This window comes from Haliotis cracherodii, unplaced genomic scaffold (assembly GCF_022045235.1).
Source record: "Haliotis cracherodii isolate W230 unplaced genomic scaffold, xgHalCrac1.p SCAF_13, whole genome shotgun sequence".
NCBI lineage: Eukaryota > Metazoa > Mollusca > Gastropoda > Lepetellida > Haliotidae > Haliotis > Haliotis cracherodii.
The window spans coordinates 5,531,195-5,548,869 of NW_027266268.1; the positions used below are offsets into that span (position 1 = coordinate 5,531,195).

A 17,675-nucleotide genomic window follows, 5' to 3' on the forward strand; every position below is an offset into this window, starting at 1 on the left:
AATTATAAAACCTGTTTGATATATTTTTCCAAAAATGCATAACCCTATATATATATCGCGAAATCCATAGTATATGGTGTTGATGAGGAGCATTAGACTTACATTTAGTCTCTGAAATCTTATATTACACAATATCCTTCTTGACTCTAAACATATAAAAAAATTCCCCATGCTGATTTCAGAATAGTGGAATAGAGCTAGCTTGATCTGGCTAGACTTACTTTTGTATGAATTTCTAGATTTATTTATTTTTCATAAAATGAATATATTCCACGGTCATGGTGCAGGACTAGAAGAGCATGTGTAAATCGACTTTGGGGAATATTGGTGTTCTGCAGTTTGCAGACGACAAATTGATAAAAGCATTTCTTGTTAATTTTAATGAATATAAAAATTGAGTGCGCTACCAGAGAAAATAGAAAAATAAATTTGTATAACTAAAGCGGTGTGCGTGATCACGTGGCATGTGCTGTTTAGACGATGGCGATACGGATCGAAGGGATCTATTTCCACTGTTTTGATTTCCTGTCGTCGCGTTATAACAGAAATCTACTGAAACCTTTTCAACGGACATAAATACGCGCATTTGCTAGTAGTTTCACACTAATCAAAGTTATTGGCACAGTTAACTTTGTACTCGAAATATGTTTTCAATAACCCGGAAAAAATCCCTTCAGTGAAGATTTTTATAAACAATTCCTTCCTCCCTCTCCCCTCCTTACTGAAAAGGGCGGGGAGTCCCTGCCTCTTGACAGTTAGCTGATAAATTGCCTTAGGTCTCTGTCGCAAACTGTAGCAGACGACACTTTTCTTTACTCCCGGATGGCAATCACACATTCAATGAGTTCCACTAATAATATCAGCAAGTGTGTCAACTAAAACAGGTAAGTACCCACATAAGATCTATGTGATGGTAGTGAATCGGGTACAGTGTAGGTTCTATGAGACATACCATTCTTTCATTACAGACGCTCTAGGGGCGATCGGGTAGCCCAGTGGTTAAAGCGTTCGCTCGTCACGCCGAAGACCTGGGTTCGATTTCCGACATGGGTGCCCCCCGTCGTGATATTGCTGGAATATTGCTTAATTGCTCACTCACAGACGCACTAACTATCATTACATAATTATGATATATAAGATAGATAGTACAGATATGTATCGGTGTGTTTAGTTTAATGTGTAATGCCCTTTCTAATCAAACAATCTTATGAACCATCTGAGCAAAAAATCATTTCGCATGAGGCTACTATCATATTATTCGTATGATCAATAGTTTGACCTTTGGGTAGTTTAATTGCCTATATTTTGCTGGTCTATTTCAAATACATCTGCTAATTAAGAACAGAAAACAATAGCAGTTACTTACTGTCCTGAAATACAATATAATACAGCCATATGAAAGAATAAGTTGTTGATGAGGGTTTATTTAATAAATGAATTATTAATAATTATATTTGCCGTGTACATATACACTATTGACTTTGTCAGATACAAATAGCTTTGAATGACAATCAGGAAAACTATGACAATTATTTTAGTTTCATCAAATTAAAAATTAACGCAGCTTATAACCTCTTAGACTAACATTTACTCTCTGAAATCTTATATTACACAATATCCTTCTTGACTCTAAAAATAAAAATAAAATTCCCTATGCTGATTTGTGGAATAGAGCTAGCTTGATCTGGCTAGACTTGCTTTTGTATGCATTTCTAGATTATGTTTTTTTCATAAAATAAATATATTCCACGGTCATGGTGCAGGACTTATAACCTCTTTTTTACAAAGGATGTGATGCTCATCATGTGTTCAGTTCACAAAAAATGAAAATGAAAAAATTAGTTGTGTTTTCTCTTCCACGTGGTTGACCTCTCAGTTGTGGACATGCTGAAGTCTGGTATTATATTTAGAATGATCATGTTTATGTAAGGCATGTGTTGATATTGAAAAGGGATGAAAAGAGAGAGATTTCTCAGTACGTTATGTGTTAATCCTAGTTAAAATTGGACAAATTGTGTCATGTTTGACATAATAAATAGTGGGCACAGTAAGTCACAGCCAGGAGTATCCACCTCCCTCCCTGTGGCCGAGCAGTCTCTTGGGGACTAGGGCTGGGACAGGTAACTCGGGTACCCGGGTCGGGTTGGTACTGAGTAGGATCCGGGTACCCACAGGACTACCCGGACCCGTGGTTAGTCACGTGATATATTGTTTAATGACAAAAAAATATTTAGAACTCTACGTTTACACTACAAGTCACAAATGTTCGCATTTCTTTCTGACTATGCACCCATTCCTTCTGACTTTTCATATCGTTGAATAAAGATATAACTTGAGTCAACTTCAGTTTATGCATGACCAGATTGTTTAATACATGTGTCTACGTTTTGTGAGTGCTATGGTTAAAACAAATGCCCAATTGAACATTTTGTACCTATCTCTAAGACACCGACAGTGGGTCGGGTAATAGAAGGGTGGGTACCCTGGTAGTAAATTCGGAATCGGACTGAGTATTTTCCGGCCGCGGGACAAAGTGTGTTATTCGGGCAGGCAGCCAGGGAGGAATGCGGGTCAAGGCTATGGCTCTCCCTTCACACTGCTCTCTCTTCACGCTGCCATTGCTTCAGGTGATTGTTAAACAAGATTAAATACCAGGCTACTATAACGTGTAAATAACACACTTCAAACAACGGGGTTGATATGAGAGCAAATAACATTTCAAAGATGAATTTAGTCGAACACCGATACGAGTTGCTTAAAATGCCTTTGAAACCAGGGCGAACTGAAGGTGTATTTGTTTCCTAAAAACATGGCGGCGTGACATATTCACGATGTTTGGTTGAACAGAGTAAATCCCTCTAAACATTCTTCAAACCTACTGCGGATATATGTAATCACACCACAAACAAAGCTAACCAAATGAAACCCTACACAACCGTATATCAGACTACAGTCGAACCCTGTTATCTCGAATGTACCGATATATCGAACCTATTTTCCTATCCCGACCGCCACACTATATAAAAACATATAAATTTGTCCTCTTATCTTGAATTCGAGATAAAAAATACATATATTAAAGTTCAACAAAGATTGTTAATAACAACCAATTAGTACTTCACATTAATCCTCTCCTTCCATTGCAGGGGGCACGGGGGCCCAGTCGTCTGAGGCGCCGCGATTCGCTGTGCAGAGTTGCGTCCCTTGGGCCAGAAACCTATGCTATGAATACCGGTTCGCCCCGGTTACGGTTCTATGCCAGCACCATACCCGTGCTCGTGGGTTTCACCGAAGTGGTAAACGTCTGAGACGTGCATCACTTCGGGCTTTCCTCCCACATTAAGCTGACACGCCGTGATATAACTGGAATACTGTCCAAAGCGGCGTTAAACCAGATTCACTCACTCCTTCCAATGCAATGCTGTTCTTTCCTTTCTCAACATATCACGCATATGCCAACTGGGGGAACTGTTGCTGTATAGTTTTGTTTGTTCTTTAACTCTGCACTTAGCAATGTTCCTGCTTTATGACGGCGGTCTGTAAATAATCCAGTCTGGTATCTGTAAAAAGCAACTCGAATAAGGTTGTCTGTCACTAGAGTTGAGCGGAGAGAGATAAGTGTTAGTGCTAACTTGGGATGGAAAAAAGTTTATCAGCCGATACTTTTATGCAGTGATATTATGATCCCAACAATAATAACCGAACAATGGAAATAAATATTAAGTATGAAATTTAGATTTATTGTCATGTATAAAAATACAAAATAACATGTACTAAATTTAAATGCAGTCATGATTACATTTACGTCACCAACTGCACATTATTTAAAACTGGAGTTTATTATGCCTACTACATCCTGTGAGTAGCTCTACATTCATGTCTTATTTATATATGATACTATAGATAGTTACAAACTTATTAAGTTTCACAAGTGTCACAAGAAATGTCTCAATACTACTTACAAATAATAGTTTTCTCTTGTATAGTAGGCCAATTCCCCATATCCCCTATGACAGGCTGACCCACATGACATACTCTCAATCATTACATACACCTACTAACAATTAGAAAGCGGATATGTGAGAGACACAAATTATTGTTAATGCAGGAAAGTGTTTGTCTGGTAGGCATTAAGTGATAACGAGGGAGAGTACTGGTATGTTTACTAACAGCTAGCCAGTGAAATAATAATAATAATAATAATAATTAAAGCTGCAAGCAGCAATGGCGGGCTCCAAGTAACACTGTGCCCAAACGTCCATGTTCGAATCCTCAAAGGGTTTCCTTGAACCAAATCCGTCAAATGTAGGCACCACTTGCAGGGTATCGTCGCAAGGAAAATGGCGTGTGCCAGGGTGTCCAGGTCAGTTCTCAAACCATTACCGACCTCGAACATGTTCGAATCCATAAGAGGTTTGCTTGTGCCAACTCTCTCAAAAGATAGTCACCCGAAATCGCCGCTACGAAATTGGCGTGTTCCTGGGGTGTCCCAAATATTAATCAAATATTACCACCAAGCGGTGTTACTTTTGGCATACAACCAATAACAATAAATGAGATGCATATGGCACACTAACTTCATGTAAACTTGCAATAGTTTCTGTGGAGAACCTTACAAGATATGATCTTTAAAGCAAACTTTCGTTGAAAAAAATGATCGAAATCAAAATTCAATACGGCCGTAACTAAAAGAGATATCCAAAATCGGCTATTAACGTTTGATGTGTTATGTATGGAGACAATTATCAGAAAGTTTGAAAGCATTTCATGCAGTGGACTGAAAGTTGTTTGCATTTGAAGACAGGTACCCAAAAGACACTTTGGAAACCTTGAATCCAAAATGGCTGCCAAACCACGTAACCAATGACCAAAGTCAAAGAAAAAAAATGTCAAGCAGCTCAAGCAGCAGATACATGCAAGGTTTCAAAGTAATCGGATAAACGGTTGCGGAGCAATAGGGCGAAACACATCTTTCAAATATTCTTTTCTTTTAGTTATCTGCCCTTGGCCTTTGGGCCTACATCCTTGGGTTTATGGCGGGCACTAGTACCTAACGGTCTACAGACACACACAAAATTTGAACGAAATCGAGCCAGTGGATATTTTTCTAGCTCTGGTACAAAAATCGGCGGAATAATAATAATATTAAATCAAACGCTACAGGGAGCCTCTAGAGCCTTTCGGCTTGGTGACTCTTTAACAGGCTGTAACTTCTTTGTCAGTTGGGCTCCAGTCAAACGGATTAGCGTTCTGCGTTCGTCCGGGACCCGGGTTCCTGTCGCATTGCTGAGATAAAGTGCTAAACCTGTTTCCCACCTCGTTCATAAATTCAAATCCTCAAAGGGTTTACCTGTACCAACACCGTCAAATGTAAAGAACCTCTTGTGAGACATCACCACTACTAAATTGACATGTGCCTGGGTGTCCCAGGATGTTTTAACCAATTTCCAACTTCGACCATGTTCGAATCCTCATATGGTTTGTTTGTACCAACGCCATCAAATGTACGGAACTGCTTGCAAGACATCACCACATGTGTCTTAAAGTGTTCTTAACCCATGTTTGACTTCGACCATGTTCGAATCCGCATATGGTTTGCTTGTACCAACGCCGTCAAATGTAATAAACCGCTTGTGAGCCATCACCACACGTGTCCTAGGGTGTTCTTAACCAATGTTTGACTTCGACCATGTTCGAATCCCCATATGGTTTGCTTGTACCAACGCCATCAAATGTAATAAACCGCTTGTGAGACATCACAAGTGTCCCAGTGTGTTCTTAACCCATGTTTGACTTCGACCATGTTCGAATCCCCAAATGGTTTGCTTGTACCAACGCCGTCAAATGTAATGAACCGCTTGTGAGCCATCACCACATGTGTCCCAGTGTGTTCTTAACCCATGTTTTTCTTTGACCATGTTCGAATCCGCATATAGTTTGCTTGTACCAACTCCGTCAAAAGATAGTCACCATTTGCAGGACATTACCGCTACCAAATTGGCGTGTGCCACAGTTTCTCAGAGTGTACTAAACCAATTTCCGGCCTCGACCATATTCTAATCAGCAAATGGTTTGCTTTAAACAACGCCGTCAAAAATAAGGTACCGTAGCAATTGGCAATTGAGAAATGAACAATCAAGCCAGCGAGCCTGACTACCCGATGCGATTAGTCGCCTCCTGTGACAAGCATAGTTGCCTGTTGAGACAAGCATCGGTTGAAAAAGGCCAATTCTAATCCTGGTCGTCAAGGGTAGTACACATAATACTGAACAAGACTGTGGAGAACGCTTGCAAAGCCAGTGAATGGGGGTGTATGGTAGATTTATGAGGCGCTTCCTTCAGTATTTGTACCCAAGTCTGATTTTTTAACTTAAATCAAATAATACCACACCAAGCAGTGGTGCTTTCAGTATGCAAACCAGGACAAAATGAGCTACATATAGTCTCAAAGCTTCATGCAAACTTTCAATAGTTTCTGTTAAGAACCTTACAAGCTATGATCTTAAGAGTAAAATTTCGGTGAAAAAAATGATCAAAATCAAAATCCAATATTGCCGCAACTAAAAAAGATATCGGAAAACGGCTATGCTAATTTGTTGTGTTCTGTATGGAGACAATTCTCAGAAAGTTTGAAAGCATTTCGTGTAGTGGATTCAGAGGAGATAGTATTTGAAGACAGGTACCCCAAAAACCCTGTGAAAACCTTGAATCCAATATAGCTGCCAAACCACGTGATCAATGACCAAAGTCAAAGAACAAAAAATATCAAAGAACTGAAGCAGCAGATACATGCAAGGTTTCAAAGTAATCGGATAAGCGGTTGCGGAGCAATAGGGCGAAATACACCTTCAAAAAATTCTTGTTTTTCAGTTATCTGCCCTTGGCCTTTAGGCCTACGGCCTTGGGTTTTGGGCGGGCACTAGTACCCAACGGTCTTCAAACACACACAAAATTTGAACAAAATCGAGCTGGTGGTTATTTTGCTAGGGCAGGTACAAAAATCGGCGGAATAATAAATAATAATAATAATAATAAATAATAATAATAAATCGAACGATTACAATAGGGCTCTACAGCCTTTCGGCTTGGAGCCCTAATAATAATAATAATAATAATAATAATAATAATGATAATAATAATAATAGCGGTTGTTCTATTCAAATAAAAATGCGTTTTCTTTGCTTCTTTTCACCTTTACCGATTTCACATGTGGAATATATGCTAGCTAGCCTGGCAACTGGCTCTATTAAAAAAACAAGAAACATCGTCAGCACTATCCCCCCGCCATGGGGCACATTATTTGTTCATATAGTAGACTAAAGTGCATAACATGGCAGTTAATGTTAACTATCAAAGAATGTTTTTTTGAAAAATGTTAAATTAGTACACACAAAATGCCCCTTCTCAAATAAATAAAACTATGTCACCAATGCTCGAACTCTTTTGAGATCGTTACGCGTTATATTACATCACTGTGTGAAATTTCATTTCTCTAACTTAAATAATTTTTGAGAAAATGTGTCCCCATGCAATAATCTTGTGGACGCGACGTTAAACCCCATTTCACATCACCCACCATCGTGACGGAGGATAAAAAACTATTTCACAGTCGTGATGAGTGAATAGTTTTCAGACAACTTCGCATCCAAGTAATAAAATAAATATTTTTTTTTTTATGCATATAGATCATATTTTAATTGAATAATTTGATTACAATTAACTGGGTTGTTTCCATTTTGGATGACGTTACTTCCTGATAACAGCCAACATGAGGCAAAATTGACGCTGTAACTGTAAACACTATCACCCGCCTTGGTGTTAACACTGAGTTGTGCTGCTGGAGGTGTGTTATCTGAGTCTTGTTTGGCCTGTCACATTCTCTGGATGTTGCTATCAACCACAGATACAGTGTGGAGAAGCCGAGTTTGTTTCGTGGGAACCAAAACGAGTCTGATGGGTGTATTTGTGTGCTAGAGCAGCTGTTAGATTGAGAGAATTGAGAAATTACCTAGGTTTGCAATCAGAAGTGTTTTAGCATGTTTTGTAGCCGCTGAAATTGAGGAACAAGCTTATTTTTTTCTCTTTTCATCACACTTTGAAATGTACAGAACAAACGTATTATAGCTTAAACCCCAAGTTCATCTTAATGGGTGGATCTGAATATATCCCATTTCGTTAAACATTTACTGTTTCATACAGGCTGGTTTATCTGCCACAGGCTGCTTGCTCTCTTATCATAGGCCTCCGCTGTGATAGCCCCATAAACGAGAGGGCGAAGTTAAACAATTCGAATCCAAGATAATTTAACTATGCAGGGAAAAAGAAGGAAATGATATAATGGAATGAATGGGTAATTGTGTCGCACCGATTGACTCGACTGTAGAATAATGTTCACTGTTCAGCATTTATGAATTGAACACAATTGAATGTTTTTACAAAGCCTGCAATACAGCGAGTGAGCGAGCATGATGTTACTCCGCTTTCAGCATATTCCAGCAATATCCTTCGACTTCGTATATTTGCATCTTGAAACGATATTTTTATGTAGTTCAAGGTTGAGAATTGATGTTTACTGACTGGAATGCAATGGTGGTACAGTTGTATGATATACCTTTGGGGGCTTTGAGAAAATGACATGATAGACCCTACCTGGAGACAGTTCCCTTATTTGCTGCTTGTGTTAAAGAGATGCGCATGTGTAGAATAGGTCGAACGTACCCAGTGCCCGTTGGACGTACTAAAATGAGGATCGTGGGGACACAATGGGGGTTCTCACTGATTGCGTGTCATCGTATCTCGTCTTGTACGGGTCGTTGTCATCAACAAGTGGTCTTCCTGTCCCAGACCCGACTAAAAGCTGAGATAATGTTCTGACTACACCATATCAATCGGTTGTGATGAAATATATTATAGCTTCTTAAATTCGTTGTTCGAATTCCAGATTCGCCCTGGTCATGTTTCTGGTTTGTCAGTACCATCCCCGTGCTCGTAGGCTTCACCAGCATGGTGAGCACCTAAGACCTCTATTAACTGGGGGTGAATACTGTTCAAAGCAGCCTTACACCACATTCGCCCACTTCTAAGGTAGTCCCAATTTTTTTGGTCCCAAGGTCACTGTCATTGAAGCTTAAATATTGATAAACAAAGCTTAACATAATTTGACTGGATATAATGGCCTTATTGATTTAACCACATGTCAATCTCCTTGGAAATTCCAGATTAGAATAGGTCCCAAGCAATCTATGCTTGTCGTTCGAGGCGACTTAATTAATGGTCGGCAAGTCTCGGAGTATTTCCACTTTTATCAACCCGTGTTGATATATTTGATACCAAACGTCATTCGGGTGAGGTTCTCTATATTTCTTCTTATTTATATTCTTAGGCTGTCGCAACTCATCTTGTGTATGATATATTACTAAAAACATTGAAAAAAATAGATCATCCGTCTATGTTGCCGATTGACAAAGGTCAAGGTCAAGGTCAAGTTGTTTCATACTTTCTTTCGACAACATTGCATTGTGAAATGTGGGTATATTCTGCAATGGACTTATGAAGTATGGTCTTGAGGAATTCTTTCGACACATGCCATACAAATGTCAAATGTCAAGGTCAGGAGATCCAGTGACATTATTTTCTTTCCCCCTTTCCTTGAAAGGTTTTTGGCATAGAGAAGGCAAGGGTAACGGTCAGCGTTTGTAAATAAAACACGACCTTGTCATTTGTCAGTTCCAAAGGAATAGTACTTCAACAGGCATTAATTTGATACATACATGCAGGTATCTGAAAGATATTCTACCACATCAAATGTCGTTGCATGTCTACCAAAGGTCAAAGCCATCTTCAGGTCATTGTGGAAAGTTGTATTATTCGTTGCCAGTTACTGCTGCACTTTTATTTGAACAATCCTTGGACTTGGTATTTTTGCATCTTGAAAAAATATGATGATATAGGTCATATTTACTGACTTGAATAGCAGGATGGTCTGTTATATTTCTATGTGGTTTGAGAAAATGGCATGAGAGTGGCTGCCCCTAATTTCCTTATCTGCTGCTTGTGTTCATGAGATGTGCAATGTGTAGTATAGGTTGAAAGTACCAAATGTGCGTTATCACTGATTGTGTCATCGTAGCTCGTCACGTCTGGAGCGTTGCTCACTCATGCTATCAACAAGTGGTTTGCCTGTCTAATACTCGATTATTGTAATGATATCAGGTGTTCGCGAGAAGGTGAGCGTTTCCGCACTCGTAAAGGCAAAAAGTCACCTGCAAAATATTTTAAAAAGCTTTACTAAGGTTTTGATTGCTGTTACCTTGATCAAACTAGTTTTGAGCATAAGTCGTTTGGTGCTCTCTGAAATCTTCGTAGAAAGACATGTCAGCAACGAGAACCAGAGTAATATCGGTCAATGATAATTAGGTTTAAAGTCACATAACCCGATTTAAAATGATGGCCTTGTAATGGAGTCTGGAGGGTAACCTTGACAAACATTGATTAGAATCTGCCTAAGTTAGCTCTGTGTTGCGTTCCTTAGGCGTGCCAGAAATCTATGTTCTTGGGTTCGAATCCCATGTTCACCATTATTATATATCTAGGTGATTGGAGGGTTAGCCAAACTCATCCACTGTATAAACATATCATGTTAAAGGTAATAATACGATCAATTGGTTATTACTACCGTAATTGTGGCAAAGAAGAAACTACTACTCCGTCTCATTGAAAGGGTTGGTACAGAAGCCGAGTGGTTAACGTATGTTACATCGTCATGCAGAAGACTAATGTTCGATTTCCCGCATGGTTACATGTAAACCCCTTCTTTGTGCCCCTCACAGCAACCGCAATTATTCACATTATTTTATCTCAATAGTATTGTGACAAAGTAGCCTGGACCAATTCATTACCACAGCTTTGTTTTAAGCCTGATGCAAATGTTGCAACGCTAATTATAATCGTCTAATCAAATTACACTCGTGGGTGAGAATAGAGATGAGCGTAGATAGCGATAAGAGAGATGGAGATGATGACGACACTACCGAAACGAACCATTACCGGCGGGTCACTCACTGTTCATCTAAGATACAGATGATGGCCGCTAAAACTATGGATTGTACAGTTTGAAGATTTCAGTGTAACTTGCTACAACAGTGGGTATAACCCGAGCTCTTGTTTCACACCGCAGGAAGACAACAACCTTTTCAGAAGATGGCGATGGTATCTTTTGGAGGATGTGAGCGACAAGTGCCCAGTTTGGTCGTGTCGCAGTTCCTCCAGTTCATTGACAAACTAATGGCTGGATTACAGGTGATCCCGTTCCAGACTGGTATCCAATTCATTGACAAACTAATTGATGCACTGCAGTTTTATTACAATGTCACACGAAATATAGCAAATGCTAGTACGGCTTTCTCAAAGGCTGAAATTGAGTTAGAAAACAATATCCGTCGTCAAACCAAAAAGTGTCGGGAAGAGGAAGCCGAACTATCAAACATGCAGAGAAGACACCAAGAATTCTTAAAATCTCTGGCAGGCTTAGACGATTCTCTGGAGTCTTTGTCCAAAATACTCGAGGGACAAAGAAAGAAGGTTGCTAGTGCTGAAGCAGATGTGAAAGATTCTGAGAAACGTGTCCAAAAGGCACAATCTGACTACGAAGAAGCCAATTCCACTAGAAACGGGGTTTGGGTAGCAGGATGGGCGACGATATGGATACCTTTTGTCGGAGTATCGCTCTTGGCAGTGTCTGAAACGGCACTCCAAGAATGTGTTGATAATGCAGAACATTGCCTTGACTCCACAAAGTCGGATTTATCCAGTGCTGAAGACGAACTACGTGAGATGGAAAAAGTTCGTGAAAATACTCAAGGCGATATCAAGCGACTTAAAATGGAAAAGACCAAAATGGAAGACGAAATGGAGGAGACTCAGAAGAATATTTCTACATACAGGAAGGATATTAACGAGCAAAATCGAACCTTAACAGCCTTGAGGAAGGTGATGACTCGTCTGGGTAAAGTGTCGGGACGAGCAGAGGTACTAAATGATGCCACAGCCATCATGCATGATATAGCAGAGATCGGGATACCTCTTAAGAGTTTGCTTGACAGTTTTGAGGATATCATTACGCAACCAGATCTCTGGAAGAAGGTGCTTTCTCGTCCTGAATTTCTGGCCGTTTGCGATGATGACGATGGAGACTGGTGAATAAAACAGATATGATACCTTCAGTTGACAATTTGGCAAGGCTGTTGTCTCCATACCACGTTGAAAGATTGTCCAGTTTTTAAAGTGTTTGTTGAAACTTACAACTGTTGAGCTGGTTTTATTTGAAAATGCTTGACAGTAAATATATGTAGACAGTGTGATTGTGTCTTGGAACACTGAAAAATAGGTCGTCTGTAATTGTTTACATGTTTCTCCAGCCAGGCCTAGATTCCCGTCGCTCTGTTGAAGATTCAGCATCCCGCTATGGAAAACAATTCCCATTCATAAAACTATTCCGTGCTTTTTGAGGATTTTTGAGAAGGGAAATAACTCTGTTTACTGTTTGTCACTTCTTGCCCAGGGTATCACGACTTATATGCTAATTATGGTCAGTGAGAAAGTGAATTGGTGAATTGGTGTTGCACCGATTAATTCGACTGTAGGAATCATGTTCACTGTTGTCTTTGTAATTGTACGTCTTCACAAAGTCTGTCATGGAAGGAGCTCAATTTGAAGTGAACTCACACCATTCAGTATTGTCATTTTTTTTTTTCTGTTATTTCGGTATAAATGAAAAAGTAATTGTAGTATTCTGAGGCTATTCATCCCGCCGATCTATCCCAACTCATCTTGTGTTTGTTTGTTTTTGTGTTCCACAAAAATGGAACATTACTAATTCAAAACTGTTAAAAACCATGTGCCTTTGTTGCCACTTGTCAAAAGACAAGATCACCTTAGAGACGATTGTTTCATACTTCCCATTGGCAACGTCGCAAAGTAAAATGAGGTTATCCTGCAATTGACTTAGGCAGTATGGGGAATTCTTTTGTCACATGCAATGTAAATGTGATAGGTCAAGGTCAGGAGAATTTGTCTTTTTTTAAATTTCAGAAAGCTTCAATTATTTAAATTTATCTAATATGGGGTCTTGCTTTGAAAATCTTTGGTCAAGATAAGTCAAGGGTGAAGGTCAATGACCATATTAATATTATTTGTCAGTTCCTGAGACATAGTTTCTGCAACAGGAGTGACATTTGATATAATCGTGTATGTGAACACATTCTTAATCATCAAATCTTGTGTCGTTAGAGGCGACAAACGGGATCGGGTGGTGAGGCTCGCTGACTTGGTTGATGCATATCATCGATCCCAATTGCGTAGATCGATGTTCATGATGTCAATCACTGGATTGTCTGATCCAGACCCGATTATATACAGACCGCCGTCACATAGTTGGAATATTGCGGTGTTAAACATCAAACAAACAAACAAACAAACCTAACAAAGGTCAAAGTCATCTTCAGGTCATTGCACAATGCGGTGGGTTAGCCAAGAGGTTAAAGCTGTCGCTCTTCACTCTGAAGACCTGGGTTTGATTCCCAAAAGGCTACATTCTGGGGACCCCGCAATGAAATTGCTCGAATATTGCTAACATAAAACCAAACTCACCCATTCAGGTCTTTGCGGAAAGTGGTTGTGTTATTCGTTGCCAGTTACTGCTGCACTTTCATTTGAAAACTCCTTAGACTTGGTATTGTTGCATCTTAAAATTGAATTTTCATGTGGTGAAAGGTCTTGTTTACTGACTGGAACAGCATGGTGGCCTGTTATTCTTTAGGGGACTTTGAGAAAATGTTTCCTAATTTGTTGCTTGTGTACAAGAGATGTGCAATGTGTGGAATAGGTCGACTGTACCCAGTGCCTGTTGTACGGACTAAAATGTGGATCGGGGGGACACAATGGGGTTCTCACTGATTGCGTGTCATCGTACCTCGTCTTCTATGGGTCGTTGCTCATGTTATCTACACGTGGTTTGCCTGTCCTAGACTCGACTATAAGCAGATATATTGTCATAAAACATAGTCCTTTGGAATACAGACCGGAATGCCAAATATCTTCCAATAAGTTGAGATAAAGTATACTTAAAGCCTCTTAAATTTTAATGATGTTTCTGGATTGTCCGTACTTACCCGTGGTCGCGGGGTTCATCAGAATGGTGGGGCGGTAGGGTAGCCTAGTGGTTAAAGCGTTCGCTCGTCACGCCGAAGACCCGGGTTCGAATCCCGGCATGGGTACAATGTATGAAGCCCATTTCTGGTGTCCCCAGCCGTGATAATGCCGGAATATTGCTAAAAGCAGCGTAAAACCAAACTCACTGTCAATTAGGGTGACACACCAAGCTGGTGACACGCCATGATGTAATTGAATACTGTCGAAAGCGCTTAAGACATTGTCATAAGAAACCGAGATTAGATCACGTACTTAAAATCCGGGTAAGGGTCGGCAGCTACTTGACTGTGAGCACCTATTTTAGCAGCGTCGGTTCATTATCAGCAGACTCGTGAAGATCCGGGATAGAATAGGTCTTCAGCAACCCATGCTTGCCGTAAAAGGCGACTACGCTTGTCGTAAGAGGCGACGAACGGGATCGGGTGGTCAGGCTCGCCGACTTGGTTGATGCATGTCATCGATCACACTTGCGTGGATCGATGTTCATGACATCAATCACTGAATTGTCTGGTCCAGATTAGATCATTTAGTCCTCCGTCAAATATTGCTGAGTGCAACGTTAAATAACAAACCAACTACAACAACTTATTGATAAAATCGATATTTCGTGAATCTGTGTCAGGTGGCAAGGACTATAGACGCCAGGTTTTAAGTCATTGCAGTATCCATGTGTTTGCATAGAGAAGTGCTTTTTACAATGACGGCACGTCTGCCCCGAATTTAATTTTCGGCTTCGATGCAGCTATCAGAAACAGATCACCCCTAATGAAAATCCAAGGGACAAAACTATTTCCATAACCAGGAGGTGGTGAGGTGAAATGGGGTTTAACGTCGCGTCCAAGATGATTGCACTTATATAGCGACGTGCAAGTACGTGTGTGTGTTTGTGTGGCTGCTTGTACTAGTCCGATCAGTCCTTGCTTTAGCCCCTTAATGCCGAGTGCCAGACAGGGTAACAACAAGTACCATCTTTTAACGTCTTATGGTACGACGCGGCCGGGGATCGAACCCCGGACCTTCCGCTCTCCGGGCGGACGCTCTACCAATAGACGACGGAGGCGGTCTCGCCATAATCATGAGACATCTCTGGTAAAAGCCATTGCACGGTACCGACTGTATCATACGCACGTGCTTTATGAATCACTATCACATGGAGATGTTACCAGGTTTTTGCATAAAGGTAAGCGTGCCGTGCCCCACCGGTGGCACCCGTCGCAAAAGCGTGCAAAGGCAAGGCAATTGTTCACCTGAAAGTACACATAAACATTGTCAAAATAGGGAATTGGACATCCTTTTGGTCACTGATGCGTCATATTTGGAAATGTCCTCAACATGTCCACAAACGTTACTGATGCCTTCATTGTTGGAACCCTAATCACACAACCTTTGAGCAGAGTTGTATAACGCTGTTTGAAATCTTCGTAGAAAGACGAGTCAGCTACGAAAACCAGTAATGTCAGTCAATGATAACAAGGTTTAGGTCACAGAACCTGATTTAAAATATATGGTCCAGTTGTCGTCCTGGAAGATAACGTTGACAAACATTAATTAGAATTTGACCTGATCTAGTGTCGATACTCATAGATCACGTACGGAAGTCAATAATATGGATTTATATAAACGAGATAAAGGTTTAACAACAATACATACCAGTAGAGCTGCCATAAATTAGCATAAAAGGGCTCTGGGTGCTTAGATGTGTAAGGCTCCGCAAGAAAGAAATTTATATTCCTGTTTTTTTTGGGTTTTTTTTGTAGGTGATTGATGTGTCAGCCGAACTCACTCACTATATAAACATAGGTTAAAGTATTTAATCGTATCCCAATTGCGTGGATCGATGCTCATGATGTCAATAGCTGGATTGTCTGGTCCAGACTCGATTATTTACAGGCCGCCGTCATATAGCTGGAATATTGCTGAGTACGGCGTTAAACAACAAACCAAAAAACGTAAAGAAGAAACCACTGCTACGTCCATTGAAATAGGTGGTGAGGGTAGCCTAGTGGTTAACGTGTTTGCTCGTCATGCCGAAAACTAATGTTCGATTCTCCCCATGGATAAATGTAAAGCCCGTTCTTTGCGTCCCTCGCAGAAACATCGATAGTCACAGGACTTTATCTCAATAGCATTACCCTGTATACATTCACCACAACTTCGTTTCAAGCCTGAATCAAATGACGTGAGGTTAATTATAACCGTCCAATCAGATTACACTGATGAGCGAAAGTAATCATGTGCTGAGATATCGATCGAGATGTTGACGTCACTTCCGAAACGAAGCACTGTTCAACTAAGATACAGACGATAATCGCTAATACTATGGTGTATACAGTATGAAGGCTTCAGTGTATCGGTAATGTTACGACACCTCCGGATGAATCCGAGATCCTGTTTGACACTGCAATATATGGGCCGACCATTTACTATTCTGAGGGGGAGGGATGGGATGGGATGGGATGGGATGGGATGGGATGGGATGGGATGGGATGGGATGGGATGGGATGGGATGGGATGGGATGGGATGGGATGGGATGGGATGGGATGGGATGGGATGGGATGGGATGGGATTTCAAACAAAAAAAGTATCTGGACATATTCTCGAAAACAACTTTCAACAAAAATGATTAGACCACTCGTCTGTCACGCCGGAGGCCCGGGCTCGATTCCCAACGTCGGTACAATCGATTCCCTACGTCGGTACAATCGATTCCCTACGTCGGTACAATCGATTCTCTACTTCGGTACAATCGATTCCCTACGTCGGTACAATCGATTCCCTACGTCGGTACAATCGATTCCCAACGTCGGTACAATCGATTCTCAACGTCGGTACAATCGATTCCCTACGTCGGTACAATCGATTCCCTACGTCGGTACAATCGATTCCCTACGTCGGTACAATCGATTTCCTACGTCGGTACAATCGATTCCCTACGTCGGTACAATCGATTCCCTACGTCGGTACAATCGATTCTCTACTTCGGTACAATCGATTCCCTACGTCGGTACAATCGATTCCCTACGTCGGTACAATCGATTCCCAACGTCGGTACAATCGATTCTCAACGTCGGTACAATCGATTCCCTACGTCGGTACAATCGATTCCCTACGTCGGTACAATCGATTCCCTACATCGGTACAATCGATTCCCTACGTCGGTACAATCGATTTCCTACGTCGGTACAATCGATTCCCTACGTCGGTACAATCGATTCCCAACGTCGGTACAATCGATTCCCAACGTCGGTACAATCGATTCCCTACGTGGAGCCAATTTCTAGTGTCCATTGTTGGAATATTGCTAAAAGCAGCGTAAAACCGCATTCACTCACTCTTTCACATATTAACCAACTAATACTGATTATAATACTGTCCTGTGTACAGTGGACGGATCGCAACCTGAAACTCACATGAAACTCCAAAGTCTAGCATGTGTTCGAGTTATGAAACAACCAATCGTAGAACA

At 40.7% G+C, this 17,675-nt stretch overlaps 2 protein-coding genes across 3 annotated transcripts in view; both read left to right on the forward strand.

Moving 5' to 3' along the window:
* The window catches only part of LOC139458786 (uncharacterized), a 35,669-nt gene that overhangs the window by 8,713 nt on the left and 9,281 nt on the right, over positions 1-17,675 (forward strand). The window lies entirely within an intron of this gene.
* Positions 11,200-12,198, forward strand: LOC139459421 (tropomyosin Tod p 1.0102-like). The gene has a single exon (XM_071240873.1). It carries the CDS (start codon positions 11,200-11,202, stop codon positions 12,196-12,198), a length of 999 nt encoding a protein of 332 aa, XP_071096974.1.